General features: G+C 34.7%; 1 protein-coding gene across 1 annotated transcript in view; it reads left to right on the top strand.

Moving 5' to 3' along the window:
* UTRN (utrophin) overlaps window positions 1–26,108 on the top strand; it is a 526,271-nt gene that overhangs the window by 309,994 nt on the left and 190,169 nt on the right. Inside the window, 2 exon segments of the mRNA XM_020972489.2 lie at window positions 4,541–4,713; window positions 25,633–25,789. Coding sequence (XP_020828148.1) covers window positions 4,541–4,713; window positions 25,633–25,789 — 330 coding nt within the window.

Here is a 26,108-nt window from a genome sequence, read left to right as displayed (position 1 = left end):
TGTGGTTGGAAGTTTTAATACCTCATTTGAAATCTAATGGGATTATGAAGTATATATGAAAAGAAGTTCCTTAAGAATAATACCCACTAGATAGGCGTGATGAAACATACCTTTATTCCCTTATGCTTGAGTGGCTGAGACTGGGGGATTGCCTGAACTCAGGAATTTTGAGTTGTAGTAGGACTAAAGCCAGCGTGTCCACAAGGAAGGCTGGCTCCAATGTGGTGAGCCCCCAGGAGTGGAGGACCACCAGACTGTCTGAAGGGGGACAAAAACTGGCTCAGGCTAGAAAAACAGAGTATGTTAAAACTTTCAAGCTGCAAGAGGTCCTACTGGATTTCTAACCTGTATAAGATAGGCAAACTTGTGTCTTCCTCCCTAGGCCACCCCCCCCCCCAAAGCTTTATAGTTGTTTTATGAGCTTAATTTGTTGTCTCACCCTAATGCTTAAAATTTGATAAATATAAGGACTATTTTAAAAACTTAAATATGAAGTACGTGAAATATGTTTTTACTATACTAAAATAAGGTCAAATCTACTTAGTCTACTAAGTAGTTTGGTGTTGCAGTGAATATAGTGGTAAACTTGGAGTCAGAAAGATGAGTTTCAAATTTATCCTTATATACTTAGTGGCTGTGTGACCTTGGACAAATTATTTAACCTGTCTGTCTTGGTTTCCTCATTTGTGTTATTATAGGGATAAAAACTACATCTACCTCTCAGGATAGTTGGAAAGATAAAATATGCTATTATTTATAAACCTTAAAGTGCTTTATAAATGTTAACTATTATTATATTTTTTATTAACAGTAGTACTTTAAAAGGACATTTCAAATTTTTTCTTATACTAGATTTTATTGAATTGAAATGCCAAATAACTGGGCTACTCTTTGGAGTTTGGAAATTTATTTTGCTTTTATTTTTGTTACCACAAGACCTCTGCTGGATTGGTTATTTTTATAATGTGATTTGACCTGTGTTTTTTTTTTTTTTGGCTTATTCTTAACAGATTCAATTTTTTTTTTATAATCAGATTATGTAGTTTTAAATTAATTGGGAGGTAGAATAGACATACTCTGATCTTATTCACTGTTTTGTTTACTGTATTGGGACAGAGATGAGCATTAATTAGACTAACAGGAAAGAAAAAAAACCTCTTAGTAAAGAAGTTCAGCTTTAAGCTTTTGTGGCTCAAGTGGTAATGGTTGCTATAGTCTGCCAAGAATTGTTGGCCATAGTTGTGAAAAGTGAGGTTAAAACCTGTATAATAGTGATGGAAATAAGTCAACTAATGTGTCTATTCATTTTCATTGTCACCGAGTTGACCAAATAATCTTACACAACCCCCAAAATCAGCACTGAGAACTGTCCCATAAGCATATTTACTTTGGAAACCATGTTGTGTCTCATATTAAGCCAAATGATTTTTTATGTGTTTTTCATATGGGTAACATTTAGATGTTCTAAGGTCTTCTATATTCCTTTATAAGAATATATCTTCCTATATTCAAAACTAGAGAACTCTGGGGAATGAGTAACAAATGAGTGATCCCTTGAGTTTACATAATCACTCTTACACTGTGAATTCCTGTTTGCTTTTTGCAAAGGAATGGTAAATTTATTTTCCTCTAATAGCTAATTTTGTTTGTTTGGTCTGAGCTTTGGGATGTAGCAAGGAAGTTGTTTCTAAGGAATGACCACTTCTTCACCTTCAGGAAAAAGGTCAGGACCCCATCAGAAGAAAACATTATTAATGACATGTAGGGTTGAGTAAACGTACCATACAAAAATAAACAAAATCTAAACAAAGAGGAAAAGAATGAATTAATCCTACCCGAGATCTATCTTTGTGCGGATTGCTTCTAAGTTGTGTTTTTTTTTTAATTCTAAATCTTTGTATCTAAATAGGAATTATCAAACCGTTCCCACATTACATAGTTTAAATAGCATAACTGGTTCTTTCTTAAAAAGCACTTTGCCCTCATTGCCAAATTTTAAATTCACTCTATGATCATCATGTATTATAAAACATAATTATATTGTATAGTACACAGTTTGTATGTACAATTCTCTTTCTTTAAGCTAAATTTAAAAAGATAAAATGGAATATTTTAAAACTCAATTAAGAAAGCTTAAAATGTTTTCCTTTTGTTTGACAATAAGACTACTGATTGAGATTTTGATTATGTGATTATGCATTCAGGGTTGTCATTGAAATGATAAAGCTAGTGGAAATAATCTTTTATACCTTAAGATGTTGAAAAATTTGTCCTATCATTAACATCACCAGCCATTTTCTGAAAGGGCCATTGGCTTTTTGACCATGCCATAGAACCATGGTCAGCCGAAATTTTTTACTGGAATAACTATATTTCATGCTGTTCAATCCTGTGTTATAAGTTCTTGATTATATTATTATGGTCCCTTCAGTAAATCTCTAGACTATCTCTTTGGCTTTCTTTGTCTCTTTGATTAGATACATTATGTCATCACAAATATATATGTATAAATTAAGTAGAAATCTCACCATTCAGCCAGTCTTTGATTTTGATTTGGCAATCAGTGTAATACTGATGGCATACTCTTTCAGTCTCCCAAAAAGATACAGTAGTCTTCATGATTCCTTATTTTTTGATCTATCAGTGGATAGCAGTGGATGGTATCTTGCCTAAGTAAAAGTAACAAAAAGTAAAAAATAACAAAATTCAGCATGTTCTTGCAGTGCTCAATTTCTAAGGAAAATGTGAGGTTGTATGTGGTGTTACTGTGATTTAGTGGTTCTTGAGGGCCATTTTAAACAAGTACTCTTTTTTTTATGATTAATAGTATTTTATTTTTCCCCCAATTACATGTCCGGGCAATTTTTAGCATTCATTTTTGCAAGATTTTGAGTTCCAAATTTTTCTCTTTCCCTTCATCCCCTCCTGTCTTCCTAAAATGGTAGGGAATTTGATATAGGTTATGCATGTGGTAGCATGTAAAACATTATTTCCATATTAGTCACAGTTGGAAAGAAGAAACAGATCAAAAGAGGAAAAAAAAACTGTGAAAAATTAAAAAAAATATGCTTCAGTTTGCATTCAGAGTCCATCATTTCTTTATCTGGATGTGGATAGCATTTTCTTTCATGAGTCTTTTGTACTTGTCTTGTATCATTGTGTGTCTGAGAAGAACTGAGTCATTCATAGTTGATCATCACACAATATTGCTGTTACTGTGTATAACGTTTTCCTGGTTCTGCTCATTTCACTTTGTATCAGTTCATACAAGTCTTTCCAGGTTTTTTTTTTACCCAAATGAGACTTTCTTGCCAATCTTCCAAGTTTCTTAGGCTAAAAGATTGTTTCATCCTGTGGTTTTGCTGTTCCAGGGTTTGTTTTGGGGTGCTATTTTGTGGTTGTTTGGAGGTGAATATGGGAAAATTCTGGCGATTTATTGCTTACTCTGCCATCTTGGCTCCCAAAGTTGTTCTTAGAGAAGTGCTGTTAAAAAAAAATGAATTAAAGAAAGTTTATGTAATGATCTTCTTTGAACAACCTTAATAATGTTTTTCAGTCGAAGAAGCATTGGATTTGGGGTCAAAGGATGTGAGTTCAAATCCTAGCTTTGACACTACCTGTATGGCCTTGGGCAAGCTATTGAATTCCCTTGGGGCCTGTTTTCTCATCTGAAAATGAATAATTTATACTAATTGACTTCTGAGATTCTTTCAATTTGAAATGTCATCCTACATCTTGCTCTCTTTAAGAAGCCTAATGTTAAAAGGAATCAGCTTAAATCCAAAATGTCGCATTTCCAGTCAGCTTGTTATATTTCATTTAGAAAGAAAAATTAGTATCCAGCTATCATTGGAGGCAATTAAGTTAGTATTCCCTTAATAGAGAAAGGAGATAAGTGAAAAGTTTTCTTGCTCTTTCTTAGGGCTTTTTACATATTATATAGAGTCTAAACAAAAGACTTTTAGGTATGTCTTTAATTCTTGCTTTGCAGCACTATAAAATTATGCAATTTTATAGTGTCTATTAGAAGACCTTAACACACTTAAAAGAATGTGTGTAAAGGACAGAATGAGTAGCTATTTCTTTTTTATGAGAATTAGTGGTTTAACTTTTGTAACAAAATAAAGCTAAATGATTTGGGGTCGTCGTTAAAATTAGAAATTATGAAGAGTACAACATTAAAAACAACAGGAACAAATCCCCAACTTCACATAGAACCTGAAAGGCTCTGTCTTTGAAATAATTTAAACAAGTAAAAATCAGAAATCCATTGTTTATTTTTGAAATCCTGCTGAAACAGGTAGGTGTTGAATTCTGTAATTTTCCAAGGAAGAACCTTTTAAAAAAAAAGTCAGTCATTGAATTTAGTATGTTATAAAGGGAAATACTTTGATAAGAAACCAGTAAAAATTTAGTTATGCGCGCACGCACACAGACACACGCGCGCACACACATGCACACGCAACTGTGTTTATTGGTCACAGGTAACATTAACACACTAGTATTTAACATTTGTATTTTTATTTTCTTATTTTCATAGGACATACAGGCTGAAATTGATGCCCACAATGACATCTTTAAAAATATTGATGGAAATAGGCAGAATATGGTAAAAGCTTTGGGAAATTCAGATGAGGCTGCTATGCTCCAACATCGACTAGATGATATGAACCAGAGATGGAATGATTTGAAAGCGAAGTCTGCTAGCATCAGGTCAGTATAAGAAATATTAAAGTATGAATTTAGAGAAAAAATTCTTTGTTAATATGGTGTTATGAGAAGAGAGTCATATCACCTGGAACTGAAAATGGCTCCTACAGCAAAATTTCGAGACTTTAAGGCCAAATATATTTAAGAATCACAATTTAGAGTTGCAAATAAATTTACCAAAATGTAATCTGACTATTCTCTCTCTCTCTCTCTCTCTCTCTCTCTCTCTCTCTCTCTCTCTCTCTCTCTCTCTCTCTCTCTCTCTCTCTCTCCTTAAGTGACTTGCCCAGGGTCACACAGCTAGTAAGTGTCAGGTGTCTAAAGCTGGATTTAAACTCAGGTCCTCCTGATTCCAAGGCTGGAGCGCTGTCCACTGCACCACCCAGCTGCCCCTAGTCTGACTATTCTTAAAATTTGCATTGAAAGTGAAGTTGCAAACTGCTTATTAACAGTGAATACTAGGTTTAAAGTAGAGGCCAGTATTGACATCCAAATCTCAGTGTAACCTTTAAAATTGGGTAGTAGTATCATTAGTAGAGTAGGTAGCCTGGCCTTGGAGTTAGGATAGCCTGAATTCATGCTTCATATTACTGTGACTGGGTGGTTTTTTATACACACACACACACACACACACACACACACAGCACTTTGGTTTTTCATACCACAGGCAATTCTCTTAAGACTTTTATGTTACAGATGTCATGTTGACCTGCATTAATGGAGGTAGTTTATATACCAAGGAACTTCCTAAACTGAAGAAATAATTGTTCTAATGTGCATCAATGGCGGGTGTTAACAAACCAAAGAGTTTCCTTGAAGTGAGGAAATTATAGGTCTGGTCCTATAGAGAATATTGTTAGTATTTGTCTTACTAATATTTCTCCTTTTGCTTTTCTCACCTAATAAGATCTGTGATTTTATCAAAATTGGTAGTCCATTTACCAGCATAGATTAAAGTACTGCTAATTGTAGTGAATGAATTTCATAAGGTACTGTGGCCAAGGCAGTTTGATCACTTTATGGCTAACCTTCTGGTAATTAGACAAAAGACATAGTCTACTAGCCTCTATCCCATGCCTTTTCTTTCTTTGGCTGGACTTTCCGGAGCTTATTCTTAATTGACAACTTTTAAGAAATCAGGTTCATAAGCACATCACCCAGGACTTTGGCAGAATATTATCATCATGGTGATTGTTAGTATCTGTGGGTAGAAGGATTGACATTAGATGCATTTTAAATGGATGATTAGAGTCAGTCCATCATTCAGCCAGCATTTATTAAGTGCCTACTATGTGTTAGGCACTGTGCTAAGCATTGGAGATAAAAAGAAATGCAAAAACAAACCCTTGCCTCAAGGCATTCATAATGTAATAGGGGAAGATAACATGCAAATAACTATATACAAATGAAATATATTTGGGATCAGTTAGGGGTAATGTTGGAGTAAGGCTTCATATTAAGGAAAACTGGAAAAGGCTTCTTAAATAAGGTTGGACATTAATTGAGATTTGAAGGAATCCAGGGAAACTAGAAGATGGAGATGGGGAAGGAAACCATTTCACATATTGGGGGTGGTTATTGAAAATGTTTAGTCATAGATGGAGTGTTGTGTTCAAATAAAAGAAAAGAAGACAGTAGCATTATATTGCAGTTTATGTGGAGGGGAGAGTAAGGTATAAAACTGGAAAGGTTGGAAGGGACCAGGTTATGAAGGACTTAAAAAAAACAAACAGAAGGTTTTCTATTTGATCCTGGAAGCAATATAGAGAGCCACTGGAGTTTGTTGAATAGGGAAATCAAATGGTCAGACCTACGTTTTAGGAAAATCAGTTCTACAGCTGAACAGAGATGAATTGGAGTAGGGAGAGCCATCAGTTGGTAAGGAGCTCCTGTGTGTAAGACAGGATGACACAGAGGTTTACAGATACTGTGATCAGTATGATATCATGTTAGATGACTTCACAAATGATGAGTCCTGAATGAAGGATAAGTGTAAGATTGGTTTAGCAGGATGGGCTATTAAGCTAAGTTTCATTCACTGGAATTTAAAGCATTATGATATAACTGTTCCCTGTTATGTATCACTCTAAGGCACATAGTAGAGAGATATGGGTTTAGTAATTTTTAAATAATATTCTACTTGAGTAGGTAAATAATATTGTGAAGTTTCCTTTGGAGATGATTCCTTGTCTACTTTCCTCATAGTTTTCAAAATGAGCTCCTTGGAAGGTTGTACAAATTAGATATCATTGTATTTTATTCTCTTTACACTTAATTCTTTAATGGCTTCATGTAAGGAATGTAGATGGAGGAAAGCTACATTGTTCTAGGATCTCTCTTGAATGATCTTATGGGTTTTTTTTATTGTAAAGAAACGTAAACCATATCTGTAAGTGTATCTCTCAGTCATCCACCAAATGCAGTCAATGGGCTTGTGGATGCCTGAAGAAGTTATAGAGGTGAAAATGCATCTGCTTCCCCTTGCTTTGTGTGCTGACATCCTAATGAACGACTTCCATTGTGTTGCTGCTTAATGTTTCCTATAAGAATAAATGAATAAATGGTATTTTTTGAAAGCTAGAGTAATAAAATTCATATACAACAAAAATGTACTTACTGAGGGCTATATCTTACTTTAAGCCTTGTTATTGTAAAATTTTAAATTAGGAATCCTACAAAGCAGTTTATTAATGTGAGTTTCATAGCTAACAGTTTCATGTAAAATTTGTTTTAATTCATTATTAACAACTGTATACTTATGTATTAGATGAATACTGTTTGAATATAGATTTTTGAAAAATATATATAGGTCACAGGAGCACAGATGTTGAAAGGGACCACTCCACTCATTCACAAATCACTGGAAAATCAATTCAATTCAACAAGCATTTATTAAGTACCTACTATGCCCAAAGATAGGGAATACAAAAGCAAAATGAAAACTATTTTTTGCCCTCAAGGAACTTACATTTCACTAGGCAATATGGTCATTTATACAACTACCAAGAGAGGGCTTTACAACTAGGGGGATAGAAAAGGCTTCTCAGTTGAGCCTTGAAGGAAGCTAAGAATTTTAAGAGTTAGTGGTGAGGAGGGTGTGCATTCTGGGCATGGAGACAGCAGAGGGAATATTGTTTGAAGAACACCTTAGTGAGACAGTGTGGCCTGGAATGTAGAATGTGTGAAAGGGAACAATGTGAAATAAGTCTGGAAAAGGTAGACTGGAGCCAGACTATGAAGAGCATTAAATGTCAATTTTAATGAAAAGCCAGTTCAAAGATAAAATGCCTTTCCCCATTCTTTTATGTGAGTCTTTTAAAAATACAGGGCATCCTTTTAAAAGTCCTTAATGTAGAATAAGGTTTAATAACACTTGCATTTACATCTGCTTTTACTAGCTTTTAAAATGTCATTAAACTATATGTAAACTTAGCCTGATGACTTGGAAAAGAACATATAAACCCACTGGAATGAATACACACACAGACACACAGACACAGACACACAGACACACACACGCACAACATTAGCAAGGAATGCTTTTTTTTTTTAATGGAATTGAGATCACTGGTGTAATGAAGTTGAATTGTCCCTATGCATGAATGGCATATGTGATCACTTACATGGTATTAGTTGAGAAATATTATGAAATACTAAACCTCAAAGAAATAAACAAGATAAAATTTTCTTCTACTTGGATTCTATAATATTTGAAATTCCATTAAGTAAAGATTTAGATTTTTAAAAAAAATGTTCCATGTATTCTCTTTTGAAATGCTTACAGAAACGCAAACAGTAAGGGTTTCCTGATAAATTATTATCAGTTGTTAATAATCAGTTTAGGCTCCTTTCCTCTAGGGTGGAGGGAGAGGAGCCATTGAGAGACCTAAACACATTGGCCCTGTCTTACAATCCACGCTCCATCGTGCATCTGTCGTTCACCAGTCCTTTGTGATAAATGCTGGGCACTTCACAAATTCTCTGAAGTCAGATTTGTCTCTATGACTCCCAAATTATTTCTGTATCATTTTGCTTTCCATTGTATTAGGTGAAAATTGTTCAGCTGGGTCTGCTTATTCTGCATCAATTTATTAAAGTCTTGGCCAAGTTTCTCTAAATTCTTCATATTTGTCATTTCTTATGATGTGGTAATATTCCATTACTTGCACATACTACATTCTTCAAGTGACAGGTACCCAATTTTCCTCTAGTACTTTACTATTACAAAAAGTCCTGCTATAAATATTTTTGTAATCATGAAACTTTATCCTCTACATTGACCTCTTTGGAATATGCTGATGTTGTCAGCCGTGATATCTTCCATTGTGTAAAAAATTATGTGCTAATCATTTACATGTTTAACGTCTCCAGCTACTAGAGACTCAATGTTTTTGTGCTTTCCCCCCTTAGTTACTGTGTTCCTGCTATATACCAAGTACTGTGATAAACAACACTGGGATGTAATAAGGTCTTGTTCACAGAGAATTTATGATCTAAATTTTAAAAAATAAAGTAAAAAACAGACATATATGATAGTACATCTATTCTTATACAGTCGAATAATATCACATTCTTCTTTCATGCAGTCTTTATATAACCTCTTGGTATCTTATTTGGTCATGATCTCTAGTGCAGTCTCTGTAGTGAATCTAGGCATAGTAGCAGAGTATTCCTGGCTTACTCCCTATAAGAGTGTTGTTGTACTTGACTCATGAGACAGAGTAGAAGTTTCTGTGTGGGAACTCCCTTCTGTGCTACAAGAACTTTTGTTCTATTAGAGAGTTCAGGAGGCAGTAGGATGGCCAAAATCTGCCCTAGCCTGTTGTTTCTGATATGTTTGTCAGCATTCACCCAAGCTAGAATTGAGCAGCAATGGACATTGTAATATTTAGCATTATTTCCTTTTTGAAAGATATACCATTTTGTTATGAAGTTGAAGATGTCTGATAAGAGGCTAGTTAAGTACAAATGACAACAGTAGTAGCTATTATGTAAGCTGAATCTCTGTTGATGTATTAATATATGTGTCAAAGTTATTTTGGTGGAAAATGTCATGGTGTAATGGAGCCTGCCTCAGAGTTAGGAAGACCTGAGTTCAAGTTCTGCCTGTTATACCTACAATCAGAAATCCTGAGCAAAGCATTTAATCTCTCAATACCACAGAATAACTGACTTGTGGAAGCATCAATATGCTTTTCTGTAGAGAGTTTCCAGAAGGGTTTTTTTTACACCGTTTCCATAGGTTATGATCCACAAATGAGTTAATTGTGATATTTGAAATATAAAATTCAAAACCTTAAGGTATGGAAAGCTAATGAAAATTTTAGGTAAATATCAGAAAAATTAGTTTATTACTTCTATGTCCAGAAGACTTATAGTAGAAAGAAGCAAAAGACCTTAATTCAAGTCCTACCTTAGATATATTCTAGCAATATGACTCTGTGCAAGTCCTTAACCTCTTTGACCAAGCCTTAGTTTGCTTATTATTATTTTTTTTTGGTTCAAGTTTTATTCAAGATCATATACGAAACGTTTCCAGACCCAAGAGGGTTTAATCCTCCTCTTCTGGAAGTACCGTAATTCATAACTCTCCTTGCTTTTGGCCACCACCCACAGCCAATCCCGAAGATTGTTCTTCTTTAAACATTTCTTTGTCAGGTACTTCAAATACCTTTTAGAAAATGGCACCTCTGACATTATGGTTATCTTACTCTTGCTTCTCTCACTGGTTATGACAGCCACTGAGGTTTCACTTTCTGTTTACTTTGATTCATTGTTGTAAAAACTGCTCAAAATTACTTGCATCCATAATCCCATCTTCCCCCAATGGGTACAATCCAGGGTAAACTTAAGGACTTGCTTTTTTTTTTTTGCCACCCTTCATGGGTTCCCTGATGATTGCAGAGCCAGAAAAGACTAGTTTCCTTATTTTAAAATCATCTATTTTAAAGGGCTGTTGGGATAAAGGTATTTTTTAGATGTTAAAGCACTAAGTACATGTACATAGTTATGATTTTTATGAATAACACTTTTATGATCTCCTCCATCGCTTGTTATTCAACTTCTCTCCAGAGATTTAATTGGTCATTTTTTTTGTTTGTTTCCCTAGATTGATGATGTGACCATTTATATCTAGCTAATATTAGCTAATGTGCCCCTTTGGAACTTATTGTGATATTGGTCTTATGCTAGATCTCAAAACAATTTGGTACATAGTATTTCTTTTTCCTAATGATTATAATTAATGCTACGTTAGGAGATAGGCAACTGACCCATGAAAATATTCTTCAGAATCCTGCTCACAATACTGGTGTGACTAACTGCATTTGGTAGAAAAGTGAAGTCCTTAATGAGGACCTGTACCCAATAGAAATGTTTTAAAGAGACTTTTACAACAAAGCTAGGAAGAAGTTTGGTACAGTAAGCATTGTCAGAGGAAGAAACTGAAAGTACAGAATATCTCCTATATACTGTCCAACTCCTATATCATTAGTTCATATTTTTGGGTATATAGTGGCGTTCAAGTAATAGAGCAGTGATTAAACACAGAGCTCTTTTTTCAGTTAGTTTTAATTTTTGATGACATACAGTTTTAAAGTTTTTGCACAAATCTTAAACAAAGGGAAACAACTCAATAAAAATCTCTGCATTAGGTCTCATTTCTGTGGTCTAATTTCCAAGGTACGTAAGGAATTCATCCAAATTTATAAGAATAAAGAACCATTCCCAACTGATAAATGGTCTAAGGATATGAAGAGGCAATACTGAGGGAAGAAACCCAGGCGATTTATAGTCATATGAAAACATGTTCCAAATCATCACTAAATGGAGAAATGAAAGTTAAAGCAAATCTTTCCACCTCACACCCACCAAATTGGCAAAGATGACAAAAATGACAAATGTTGGAGGGGCTATGGGAAAACAGATGTCTTGATGCATTGAATGGGTATAACCATTCTGGAAAGTAATTTGCAATTTTGACCTAGATAGAATACTTTTAGCCTTATGCTCAAAAGAAATCTAAGAAATAGGAAAAGGTCCCATAGGTGCAAAAATATTTATAGGAACCCTTTCTTTAGTAGCACAAAAACTGGAAGGTAAAGGAATATCCATCAGTTGAGGAATGGCTGAATAAGCTGCAGTATATGAATGTGGTAGAATCCTGTTGTGTTGTAGAAAATGGCTAGTAGTGTAGTTTAATAAAAAACCAGGAAAGATTTATATATGAACTGATGAAAAGTGAAGTAAGCAAAACAAGCAGAGTAATTTATGCTATAACATAAATATTATATAAAAAATTTTTCGAGGACTTTTATAATGAAATCAGCTGAATCAGGAGAAAAAATTTGTATGATACAATACTCTAAAGACAAAAAATTTTTGAAATTAGTGAGTACTCTGATCAAGACTGTGAATACCATCCATGATTCTAGAGGACTGATGATGACTCGTATCATTGACCTCTTGACCAAAAGGTGATAGATGATTAGGAAGCAGAATGAGACATAGGTAGATATATAGGTGTGTGGGTATGGGTGTCTTTGAATTTGTATACAGTTAGTAATGGAATTTGTTTTGCTTTATTTGTTACCAGGAATTTTTTTTTTGGGGGGGAGACATTCATTGGGATGGGGGAGAAAATAGATTTCTGTTAATTAAAAAATTTAAAAATGGGGAGCACTTTAACAGATATGGAATGTTTCATGCAAGTTAAACTGAGGTTACTCTATTGTTAGTTAAGCTTCATTGTTATATATTGTTTGAAAAGAACTCTCAGAGAGTGGAAATAATCTCTAAATGTTTGTAATATAAAAGCAATAAAATCAATTAAGCTTTTAAGAAAACCACATAGATAATTTCTGTCTATGTACTGATATCTATTTCAAAGGATTATAAGGCAGAGAAACTTCTTTGAACACTCAGTTAAGCTCCCTAACGGTAATCGATATATACTTTAATAATTTAATTGTAGAAGTGGACATAGGCACATAGAACAGGTAGGTGGCTCATTGGATAGAACATTGGGTCTGGAGTCAGGAAGACCTGAGTTCACATATGGCCTCAGATGCTTACTAATTATGACCCTGGGCAAGTCACTTAACCCTGTTTGTCTTAGTTTCCTCATCTGTAGAGTAAGCTGGAGAAGGAAATGGCGAACCACTCTAGTGTCTTTGCCAAGAAAACCTCAAATGGGGTCATGAATAGTCAGACATGACTGAAACGACTGAATAACAACAAAAAGATTGTGGAAAAACATGTTGGAAAACACGGTTCAAAAGAAAGATTTATGGCTTGCAAACCATATAAAAGAAGCCTTATGCATATATGTCATGAAAAGTTTCAGAAAAAGATAGGAAGTGCTAGAAATCATGAACACCAACTAATATAGATAATAAAATTGATGTATATGAAATGCTTGACTACTGATATATCATTTTGAATTAGCTATCTGTGTAATGGTTAGATCATCAACTTAGATAAATAATTCGCAGCAGTAACAAATTAGAAGAAAAATAAAAATGAAAAGACTATAAGGTCTGCAGTTGAGTAATCTCCAACCTGACCTATTTAAATTAGCTATTGATGCTGAAAAATGGAACATCATTAAGTTAACAGATACCTGTATAACATATCTCAATAAACCATCACCATTTCCTAATCAAGTTTAATTGATGTAAACAAATCCCTTCAATGAGACAAAAATTGCTCCAGTTCCCTCAGGTAGCAAGCATTTGATCTTCTTCCCAAACAGAGAACTATTGCCCCCAAGATCCAGGGAGAAACAGTGGAAAAACAAACGAACTCACAGAAACCTTGGTGAGAGACAAGTTAATTCAAATTATTCTGAGGTTATTTCAGAACCAAAACAATAATTTAGTTGAAAATGGAAAAGAAATATCAAAATTCCTGTGACAAATTATTTTCTGTATCAATGGCAACCTCCACTTTTGGGCTTTACCGTCACAGCCCCCAAGGTGAGGTTGGAGGAAGTCAAAAAAGCACAAGAGAAACTTCCATTTTAATGGCCACTGAGGCGAGTAGTGTTCCTCCTTCATTCCTCTCTGGCCTCCCCTCTTGACTCTCTGGACTTCTGTTTCCTCTGTGCTAGTTCATGGGAGGGTCTTTTGTTGTTGTTGTTGTTGTTGTTGTTATTGTTATTTTGGCTTCTATTTTTATTTCCAGTGCTTAGCACGTTGCCTGACACAGAATAAGCATTTAATACATGCTTGTTGACTTGTTAACAGAAGAAAACAAAACATGGGAAGAGCAGTTGCATTAGACCATGTGTATACACACACACACACACACACACACACACACACACACTCACTCACTCTCTCTCTCTCTCTCTCTCTCTCTCTCTCTCTCTCTCTCTCTCTCTCTCTCTCTCTCTCTGTGTCTCTCTCTCTCTCTCTCTTCATGCAGTATAATTTTCTGAACGTCCAGGCATCAGTCCTCAAATTCCTTGAAAGAACAGATGACACTGAATGATTGGGGGGGGGGAAGCAATCATAGAACTTAACTAGCTCTAAAAATTGATCAAGAACATTAATCATTTTTCTAATTTTCCATTTTTCCAATAGTTTATGAGAATAGATTTATACACAGCTTCCTTGAGGAAAGTATGAGAAGGGAGTAGGAAGGCTTTTGCAAAAAATATCATATGACATTTAAATTGACTAAAAGGTGCAGAGAATACAAAATCTTACTGTGCTTGTTATTTATTTAAAAAAAAAATTAGTTCCAGCAAAACACTGCCTTAATGAGTCTCCTATAATTAAGTAACTCTTTGATATGTCAGTCATACAGTATTCCTTGAAATAGCACAAATATTTTTCCCCCAAGATTATGGTTATTATAACAAGTGAGACATAAGAAAGTGATTGCCAAAAATATTTACAATTGTCATGATGTCAATCTTGAAGACTTAATCAAAGAGGGATTCCCTGAAAATGGTGATGTTTTCCAAGCACTCTTATTTATGAATGATACTTCACATTAAGTCTTAGAATATTTGAAGAACTTCTTAAATGATGAGACTGTCCTACAGGAGTTTAGCATAGCTATCCACATAGGAAAAACCAAATGATGACTGCTATTGTGTAGGCTTTCACCACTTTGGGTAGACAGCCTATAGAGTTGGTCATGAATCTTCAACATACACTGTACATGTATAGTGAACTTCAATGTAATTGAATAAGATAAGGAGACCAAACTAGATTGCATATAATATATATGTTGTCAGAATTCCTATAATTAAATGTCTCCATCAGTTAGAATGGAATCATTTTCCTCATTTGGCTAGAAAATAGAACATCAGAGGCAGCTAGATAGCACAGTGAATAGAGCACCGGCCCTGGATTCATGAGGACCTGAGTGCAAATGTGACCTCTTATATAACACTTATTAGCTGTGTGACCCTGGGTAAGTCACTTAACCCCGTTGCCTAGCCAGAAGAAAAAAAAAAAGAAAATAGAACATCAAAGCCACCACCATGAAATTGGAAGAATTTGAAAGGGCCATGCTAGTTCCTTCCTTCTTTTCTAGGCTCAAGACTTCCCTCCTTACTCTCAGGATTTCTCCCTGAAACAAAGGACTATCTTTTTATAATCAGTATTCTGGTAATTCTGTATAGCTATGAGTCTGAATATTATTTGATGAATTAGCATTGCATATCACTCGAAGGGCAATGTTGACCACAAATAGGCTATAGAATATTCCTCTTTGCAGTAGGTGAAATGGCATAAAGGATTTCATCAATGAGATATGACTGAAAAAGCAGATGTTCTATTTATGTAGCAAGAAAGCAATTAATAATGAGCAGCTCACGTAGGTCATGTAATTTCAAGAAGTGTCTCTAGTGTTCTTTTTATGTACTTACCCAGCTGGAGACAATATGGCTTCTTGCATAGACTCTCATTGTTCCTTTATTTCCTACCAGTTGGGAGAGTTGTTAGCTTCCTCATTAGATTGTGAACTCCTTGAGAGCAGGGCCTATTTTTTGTCTTTCTTTGTATCCCCAGCACTTAGCACAGTGGACACATAGTGGCACATAGTGGATACTTAATAAATCCTTGCTGACTGACCAACCCAGTTCTGCTTCTCTATTACAGAACCTCACTTTTCTTAAGGATGCCTAGACTTGCCTTCAAACAGTCTTTTGTGAGTTTCTTGTAGCTCCTCTACTACCATCACCATGCATATTACAAATTATAAATTAATACGAACATTAGATATATTTTGGGACAGTACATTGAATGGGTCCTAGTATAGATTCCTAAACATTTTATTTTTATTGCTTTAAAATTTTATATATATACATATATATGTATGTGTGTGTGTCTGTATATATGTATATAGACACACACATGTGTGTTTAATTCCCTCTTAATCCTGTAAAAATGTTTATAGATGGCCTTTATGAAAATTTTGAAAGAAGTTCCTCCCCTTCCCCCCTTTTTTGGAAATAGAATAAAATTTAAGCAGGAAACAGGTAAAAGGATGAATTTCATAGTTGTGCATATGCGTATGAGGCATTGTGATATATCAAGATCAGTGATGTGTTTGACAAAAGGAACATTGTACAACAGATGTTTAGTTCTGGATTGACTGGTTATCAGTTTGAAATAAAAGTGCAGAAAGATAGCCAACTCCTTACTGTTACATGTATATTCAAAAATGAGACAAAAGTAGCATATTCAGTGATGAGACATTTAGAAATGAAGATAGTAAGAGCATGATTTGAGAAGCAGTCATTCACCATATCCTTAGTTGACTTTAATGTTAATAATACTGACATGGAAAATAGAAAAAAATGAAAATACAGAATTATCTAAAATTAAAGGTTCTTCTTGTGAAATAGTCAACTCCCAAACCATCTTTAATCTTGAAAGATAAAAGGACAAGGTTTAAACTAGAACATTGTAGGCTACCATGGAAGCAAGGATTTGACATATGGTAGTAATAATCCATTAGACATAAAGTTGTAATCAAGTAGAGAATAACCAGAATAGATCCTGTGAGCCAAAGTTCCTGCCAAGCCGAAGTGTTTCCCCTTATAGACAGGAAAGAATCAAAGCATGGTATTTAAGAATTACCATAATTTTAAGGTTGTTGTTTTTTTAAGGATACACCTTGTAAAATTTTGTCTTATTATTGCTTATTGAATTTTTAAAATCATTTTGTTCTTTATACTTAAATTTAAAAAGACTATGTTAAAATTGCTCTGTAAAGACTAAATTGCACAGTCCTATAGATAATACTCTAAAAGGTATCTAACATTTAGCCAGTTCCCTAGAGGACAATGAAGTATAGTCTTTAAATGTTAATATATGAGAGGGTTTGAATTTAAAGATTTAAATGGTAGTTGCTCCAGAAATAGTGGCTATTAAAAATATAACATATTGTGAAATACAGTGAAGCAGGGTATGTAATTAAGTGTTTTGTACATGTTGACATTCAAATATATTTTTATTTTGCCTAAAGAGCTCTCAGTTTCAGCTGACTTTTAAGACCTAGGAAAGAGATTAACATAATTTGATTTTGCTTATTCTATCAAACTAGTATAATAGCAAAAACAGAATATGCAACAGGATTAATAGAAAAGTATTTGGTTCTCCTCTGTGACAAGTGAAATTAATGTATACAATAGAAAAGCAATTACACATTTGGCTTGGGATTAATCTATATGAACACAGAAAAACTGAAATGTAAATAGGATCAGAACCTTATGAAACCTTCCTTTTTCAAAGTCTAATCCAATGCAAGTACCTGTCAAACCAACAGAAAAGGCTCAGAGGTAGAACACCATGAAATAAATTACTTTAATTACAATTTTCTCATAATGATTATGATAGCAAAATTAATATTTCTATAATATCATCTATTCACGATTATGTCTGCACCCTACCCATTGTTTTTATCTTTATGTCACAGTGAAAGAAACAGATATTTAGAGCATTTAAGTAGTTTACTGAGTATCAGTGAGTAATAAGTAGAGCGTCCAGTTAGAAAGCTAAAATTAAGCATCATGGGTGTGTCTGATGATTTATCTTTTCTCACTATATGAACAGACATCCAACCTCACGTTTTAGCCGAAGCATATATTCTTATTGATGTCTATCTTATTGATGTCCCCTCAGTGTATCTGTCTCCTAAATCCTGATGACTACCATTTCCATTCTCCTTTATCCACCAACCAGTACGTGGCAGTGATTCCCTCAAACTGTTTTATCTCGATGATTGTACTGTGATACTCCCCTGAGATAAACATCTCTAACTTTATGCCGCCTCTGTCACCCTACCTAAATCTGTTCTGTATACTCTCTATAATCTCTAAATTCTCCATCCTCATCTGTTCCTCTGGTGTAGTGCAGTGGTGGGGAACCTGCAGCCTCAAAGCCACGTGTGGCCTGTTAGGTCCTTGGATGCAAACTTTTGACTGAGTCCAAGTTTTACAGCATGGATCCTTTTATTAAGGGGATTTGTTCTGTGAAGTTTGGATTCAGTAAAAAGGCTGCTCTTGGACCTAGAAGGCCATATGTGGCCTCGGGGACGTAGGTTCCCCTGGAGTGGTTTTCAAATTTTTTAGTTGCAGGCCCCTTTTATACTCTTAAATGATTGAGTACACCAAAGAGCTTGTGTTTAAGATTGTTATATCCAGTGGTGTGCTGGCAAGTGCTTAACAACTAGTTCTCTGAAAAAATAATGGGTACACTATATGTTTAAGTTTAATTTGCATTATTAACATTTTCTCCCTCACTATCTTAAGTGTAGACAAGCAACAAAAAAATACATCAAGCCCTGTTTTGTAGAATTTCCAAAGTATAAATGCTCATGCTGAAGATTTAATAATAGCAGGCTCCAGTCAATCCTGGTTCTATCAATGTGTACCATATTAGACACTAAAATGGATGACTTTTTAAACTGTTAATTTATTAGTATTTTAAGTATTAATTTTAAATAATTTATAAAGTATTAATACTTTATGAACAAATCCATTAAATGTTAACACAAATAACATCATGAGAAAAACCTATATTTCCCCACCAAAACAATTAGTGAGAAATGTGGCATGATTTATGTATTTTTCCATGGATAGATTTTTGAGGGGTCTCTGAACTTGGATTGAAAACTATTATACCTTTATTAACTTCTAATTGAAATCAAACATTTCTTCCCATTGTGAATATGGGCAACAGAACACAGTGGTACTTGGCTCTACCAGATTGCCAGCATGGTCCATGACACCCATCCCAACCCATCCAGTTTTAAAGCTGATCCTATGGATTGGGTCAAGAACATCCTGTCCTTTTTTCAAAGCATGGGTTCTTATCCCAGAAGCTGGGGTCTTTGGGTTTATCAAACAATAGATTACTATAGTCATTGACTGCTGTGTCTTGCATATTTAACCTATTCCACTGATCCACCTTCCTGTTTCTTGGCCAGTGCCAAGCAGTTTTGATGATTGCTGTTTTATAATACAATTTAAGATCTGGAATTGCTATGCCACCTTCCCCTGCATTTCTTTTCATTAGTTCCTTTGATATTCTGGACTTTTGTTTTTCCAAATGAATCTTGTTATTATTTTTTCTAACTCTATAAAATAATTTTTTGGTAGTTTGATTGGTATGGCACTGAATAAGTAAATTAGCTTAGGTAGGATTGTCATTTTTATTATATTAGCTCAGCCTACCCATGAGCAACTGATGTTTTTCCAGTTATTTAGATCTGATTTTATTTGTGTGAAAAGTGTTTTGTAATTGTGTTCATAGAGTTCCTGGGTTTGTTTCAGGAGGTAGACTTCTAAATATTTTATAATGTCTACAGTAAGTTTAAATGGGATTTCTCTTTCTATCTCTTGCTGTTGGGCTTTGTTGGTAATATATAGAAATGCTGATGATTTATGTGGGTTTATTTTATAGCCTGCAACTTTGCTAAAGTTGTTTATTATTTCAAGTAGTTTTTTACTTGATTCTCTAGGATTCTCTAAGTATATCATCATGTCATCTGCAAAGAGTGATAGCTTTGTTTCTTCTTTGCCTATTCTAATGCCTTCAATTTCTTTTTCTTCTCTTATTGCTAAAGCTAAGGTTTCCAGTACAATATTGAATAACAGTGGTGATAATGGACATCCTTGTTTCACCCCTGATCTTATTGGAAATGCTTCTAGCCTGTCCCCATTACATATAATGCTTGCTGAAGGTTTTAGATATATGCTATCTATTATTTTAAGGAAGACTCCATTTATACCTATGCTTTCTAGTGTTTTTAATAGGAATGGGTGTTGTATTTTATCAAAAGCTTTTTCTGCATCTATTGAGATGATCATGTGGTTTCTGTTGGTTTTGTTGTTGATATGCTCAATGATGCTGATAGTTTTCCTAATATTGAACCAACCCTGCATTCCTGGTATAAATCCTACCTGGTCATAGTGTATTATTCTTGTGATAAGTTGCTGCAATCTATTTGCTAGTATTTTGTTTAAAATTTTTGCATCTATATTTTAGAGAAATTGGTCTATAATTTTCTTTCTCTATTTTGACTCTTCCTGGTTTAGCTATCAACACCATATTTGTATCACAAAAAGAATTTGGTAAGACTCCTTCTTCACCTGTTTTCCCAAATAGTCTATAGTATTGGAATTAATTGTTCTTTAAATGTTTGATAGAATTTGCATGTAAATCCATCTGGCCCTGGAGATTTTTTCCTAGGGAGTTCATCAATGGCTTGTTCAATTTCTTTTTCTGAGATGGGGTTATTTAAGTATTTTACTTCCTCTTCAGTTAATCTGGGCAATTTATATTTTTGTAAATATGTATCCATTTCACTAAGATTGTCAAATTTGTTGGCATATAGTTGGGCAAAATAATTCCTAATTGTTGTTTTAATTTCCTCTTCCTTGGTGATAGCTTCTCCCTTTTCATTCTTGATATTAGTAATTTGGTTTTCTTCTTCTTTTTTTAAATTAAATTAACCAAAGGTTTATCTATTTTATTGTTTTTTTCATAAAACCAGCTCTTAGTTTTATTTATTAGTTCAATAGTTTTCTTAATTTCAATTTTCTTAATTTTTCCTTTGGTTTTCAATATTTCTAATTTGGTGTTTAATTGAGGATTTTTAATTTGTTTCTTTTTCTGGTTTTTTTAGTTGTATGCCTAATTCATTAATCTCCTCTTTTTCTATTTTATTTATGTAAGCATTTAGAGATATAAAACTTCCCCTAAGAACTGCTTTCACTGCATCCCACAAGTTTTGGTATGTTGTCTCATTATTGTCATTCTCTTGAATGAAATTATTGATTTTTACTATGATTTGTTGTTTGACAACTGCTGGGAAAACTGGAAAAGAGTATGGCAGAAACTAGGCATAGACCCATATCTCACACCATAAAGTCAAAATGGGTTCATCATGACTTAGATATAAAGGCTGATACCATAAGTAAACTTGGGAGAATAAGGAATAGTTTACCTATCAGATCTATGGAGAACAGAAGAATTCATGACCAAACAGGAGATAGAGAACATTATGAAAAGCAAAATGGATAATTTTGATTACATTAAATTGAAAAGTTTTTGCACAAACAAAGCCAATGCAACTAAGATTAGAAGAAGGTAGAAAATTGGGAAAGAATTTTTACAACCACTCTCTCTGATCAGGGCCTCATTTCTAAAATATATAGAGAATTAAGACAGATTTATAAGAACACAAGCCATTCCCCAATTGATAAATGGTCAAAGGATATGAACAGACAGTTCTCAGATGACGAAATTAAAGCCATCTACAGTCATATGAAAAAATGCTCTAAATCCTTCTTGATTAGAGAAACACAAATCAAAACAACTCTGAGGGTACCACATCATACCTATCAGATTGGCCAACATGACAAAACAGGAAAACGATAAAGGTTGGAGAAGATGGGGGAAAATTGGAACACTAATGCATTGTTGGTGGAGTTGTGAAATGATCTAACCATTTTGGAGAACAATTTGGAACTATGCACCAAAATGTGCATACCCTTTGACCCAGCAATAGCACTTCTAGGGCTATATCCCAAAGAGATCAAACAAATGGGAAAAGACCCACATGCACAAAAATATTCATAGCAGCTCTTTTTGTGGTGGCAAAGAATTGTAAATTGAGAGGATGCCCGTCAATTGGGGAATGGCTGAGCAAGTTGTGGTATATGAATGTAATGGAATACTATTGTGCTCTAAGAAATGATGAACAGGATGACTTCAGAACAACCTGGAAAGACTTATATGTTGTGATGCTGAGTGAAGTGAGCAGAACCAAGAGGACTTTGTACGCAATAACAGCCACGTTATGTGATGACTAATATTGTTAGACTGAACCCTTCTCAGCATTACTAGGATCTAGGATATCTCCAGAGGCCTCGGGATGGAAAATGCTGTCCACATCCAAAGAAAGAACTATGGAAGTCAAATCGCTATCACTTATTTTTACCTTCCATTGAGTTTTGTTTCATCTTTCTGATGGTTCCTCCTATTGGTTTTAATTTTTACTTACAACTTCACTAATGTGAAAATATGTTCAACAGGAATGTAAATATAAAGCCTATATCAGATTGTGTGCCTTCTTGGGGAGGGGGAGGAAGGGGGAGAGAAAAATCTTCAACTCAAAAGCATATGGAAGTGATTGTAGATACATCAAAATAAATTAATAAAATTTAAAAAAAAAGAAAAAGAATATCCTGTCCTTCACCCTTGGCTCCATTTCTCATTTGTCCTATACTGTTCATGGTCCAGCAGTAATTATCCTTGGGCCATTTTTACCATCCAGCTTTTTAGCTCCTAATCATAAGCTATGTAATGCTTCTAGAGAAAGTCATAAACCTCAGCTAATTGGATCCTCTTCAATCCATGTTATTTGACTACAAGTGCTATATGGCTATCTTTTTATACATTAGTCATGGACTCTCTAACTATGTTTCCCACAACAGTTGTTAGAGATCTTTTCTTCTTTCCTCAAGTCTCCATTACTTTTTCTAACACACTTTCAACAAATGACCTTGCTTCCTACTTTACTGAGAAAATTGAGAACTTTGATAGTTCTGTTATTTCTCCTATTCCACTTCAGAATTTCTTTATATGAAATACTAATTTTCTATGTTTAAAGTTTAAATAGAGCTAATGGTTCCCTGCATTTTACAGATGAGGCAGTGAAGTCCAGAGAAACTTGCCCAAAGTCATACACATACTAAATAGATCTGGGAATCAAATTCAGGACCTCTTGCTTCAAAATTCAAAATTTGCTTCTGAAAATTCAAAAAACAGTATATTCTCACTGTTCACCTTCACTTACCTTTTCTTCCTCTGCTCCCAGTTTCGAAGGATGAAGTGGTTCTTATTTTCAAGGCTAAATGTTTTTGTGTCCTTTTACTTTTAGTAACTTTCCTGGTCAGTCTTTAGCTCCTTTTACCTTCATTGTCTTCCTAATGTACTGGCTCCTTGCCTATGCCCTAGAGACATTCTCAGATTTACCCATCCTTAAAAAGCCTTGATCTGATCCTGCTTTTCCCTTAAGCTGTTTTACATCTCCTTCATGCTAAGCAACTAAAATCAGTTATCTTACCATTTCCATCACTACTTACTCCTTAGCTCCTTGTAATCTTACGTCTTACTGTACCAAAAGTGCTTTCTCAAAGATCACCAGTGTTGTAAAAGGCTGTTTGATTCATTTGTTTTCACATGTCATTTCCCACACTCATACCTTTCAGCCCTAGAATTGAATCCTTCCCTGTAACAAACGACGGCTATCCCTCCCTTCCACATTGCAACTTTCCCTATCATGGTTTTGGTATATCACTGGTTGATATAAGAAATTAAATGAGAATTGAGGGGGAGTTTTGTGGAAGCCACATACAACCTGGTAAGGGCAGCAGATGACACAGAAAAAGTTTAGAAACTCAGAAATGTATAAAATATATGTATAGTATTGTATAATATCAACACATTTTATCATTTAATGCCATAATAATTCAGTCTTCTTTGGTGTGAAGGGAGGGCCAAAAATTTTACACAGATTTTCCAGATTGTGGGTTGCTGTACCCCTAACCACTGTGATGTGGAAGGGATAACTATTTTAAGCATAACAACTAGACTACATCTGATAGCTAGATCACATTTTACCCCCATAGTGCCTTACCTCTCTGCCTAGGTGGAGGGACATGTTTTGTTATGGTTTTCAGTTCCTCAGAACTCAGCTTCCTTTCCTTTGCATTTTTGTAATCATTATATATACATAACAATACTTATGCATATGGCCTCTTGTTAGTGCTTATCATCTCTAACCTTTCTGCCACATATTTTATATTATTGAGGACCATTTTTCCTGGATTCCTAGATAAGTCTCAGTCTCCTCCTGAGATAATGATACCTGTAGTACTTAGGTTACAGGGGTATTAAGAAGTTAAAGTGAGGTTATATAGTCAAAGAAATCTGTAATCTTTCAAGCATTATAAATGTTGGTATCATCATTATTAATGATGATACTGCCTTTTCCCTTGCTTTCATCAATACTGCTTTTTCCTAGTTATCCTAGCTGACTTATCACTCTTTTTGTGTCATTTACTCCTTCATTATCCACCACCCACATCCTAATTATGTGTGACACTTTCTTTCCTTCCTTCTTCCCTCAATCTCTTCCCCTTCACACATCCTCCCCAATCCCTGAGCCTCTATCCTGGGTCTTTTTAATTCTTCTCTCTATAGTTTCTCTTGTTAATCTTAAGTGTTCCAAGAGATTTGATTATCACCTCTTTACAGACAGCTACCCAAATCTGTCCCAAACTCTTGTTCCCCCTTCATTGCATCTTTATTCAGACTGTGCATTTCCAAATCTGAATTCATCTTCTTCCCCATTCCCCACTTCTTTCTTTAAACTTTCTTCTTTTTGAGGACAACACTATCACCTTCACAGCCACCCCAGGTTTAAAACCTCAGACCCACCTTCGATTCTTCCCCCTCCTCACTTCCCCATAATGTCTCTGCAACATTTCTTACAACTGCCCCCTGCTTTCCACCGACACTAGCCGTTACACTGTTCAGCCTCTTTTCACTCACCTGTAATATGTTCATAATTGGCTCCTCTGCCTGTAATTTCACTCCTCTCTAGTTCTTCCTTCACATAGCTATCAAAATAATCTTCCTGAGGCACCGAAATGTCCATTTCCTCCTGCTGTTTAAAAACCTTCCCATGGTCCCCTTTGCATCTAGAATAAAATGCAAACTTCTTACCCTGACATTTAAGGCCTATAATATAGCTCCACTGTACCTGCCTAGCCTTACTAGACATTAGTTTCTGCCCTGAGCACTCTAGCAATTACTAGTTGTTCTGTGAACTTGAAATTCTTTCTCCTTCTTCCTCTGTAAATTTTGTACAGGCTTTCTTCCCATACCTTGAATGTCTACCTTCCTCATCTCCATCTCTGCCAGGCAAAAATTCCCTTCTCTATGAAAAGACCAAATTAATGTGTCATCTCTCCCCACAGCTGAAAGTGATTCTTCCCTGATCAAATTTTTACGAACAGTTCCATTGCCCCACTTCGTTATTTCTGTAGATATTATAATCTTTGAGGAGAATCCAAGCCCCTTGAGAGCAGGGACTGTTTCATTTTTGTCTTTATATCTCTACCACATGCATAACAGATACTTAATCAGTGTTTGTTGTGTTGGATGGATGGAATTGAATTAAATTTGTTTCAGATTCCTGGTCATTTCTATATGAGTTATAACTATAGATTGTGTCCATTGAAATACTTATTTTTTTTCTTTACAGTAAATCACTGTCCTTTGTAGCAAATTCACCCTGATTTTCAGAGCCACTAGGCTAACAGAAAATTTAACTTGTTTGCAAAAGCAGTTGAAACATCTAAAGGTGTTGTGCCTTCTGTCTCTTCAGGGCTCATTTGGAGGCCAGTGCTGAAAAGTGGAATAGTTTCCTGACTTCTTTAGAAGAGCTGATCCAGTGGCTAAACATGAAAGATGATGAGCTTAAAAAACAAATGCACATTGGAGGAGATGAAACTGCCTTAAAGCTCCAGCAAAGCCATTGTAAAGTAAGTCAGCTCTACTGTATTGGAAATCTTTCCTCTGTAATGTAATGGTATTATAATTGTCTTTAGTACCTTAGAGTAGGAGGGAAAAGTCTACAGTTAATCGTGGAAGTGAAAATAAATTTATAAGTACAATTTATATGAACACATGTACTGTCTTTCCTCCCCACCCTCCACAAAATTAAAACATACTTATTAATTTATTTAGCTCTCAGCCACTGACTTGAATTTATTCAGATAAATGTTTGTTTTATTCATTATCCTGAAATATTTTCAGAACTTTTAAATTATCATTAACATAATGTTTCTAAATTATCTGTCT

The sequence above is a fragment of the Phascolarctos cinereus genome, unplaced genomic scaffold (genome assembly GCF_003287225.1).
Source record: "Phascolarctos cinereus isolate Bilbo 61053 unplaced genomic scaffold, phaCin_HiC Scaffold_5;HRSCAF=322, whole genome shotgun sequence".
In the NCBI taxonomy this organism is placed as follows: domain Eukaryota; kingdom Metazoa; phylum Chordata; class Mammalia; order Diprotodontia; family Phascolarctidae; genus Phascolarctos; species Phascolarctos cinereus.
The sequence above is the reverse complement of the archived record's forward strand: the minus strand, read 5'-3'. Positions and strand labels throughout refer to the sequence as shown.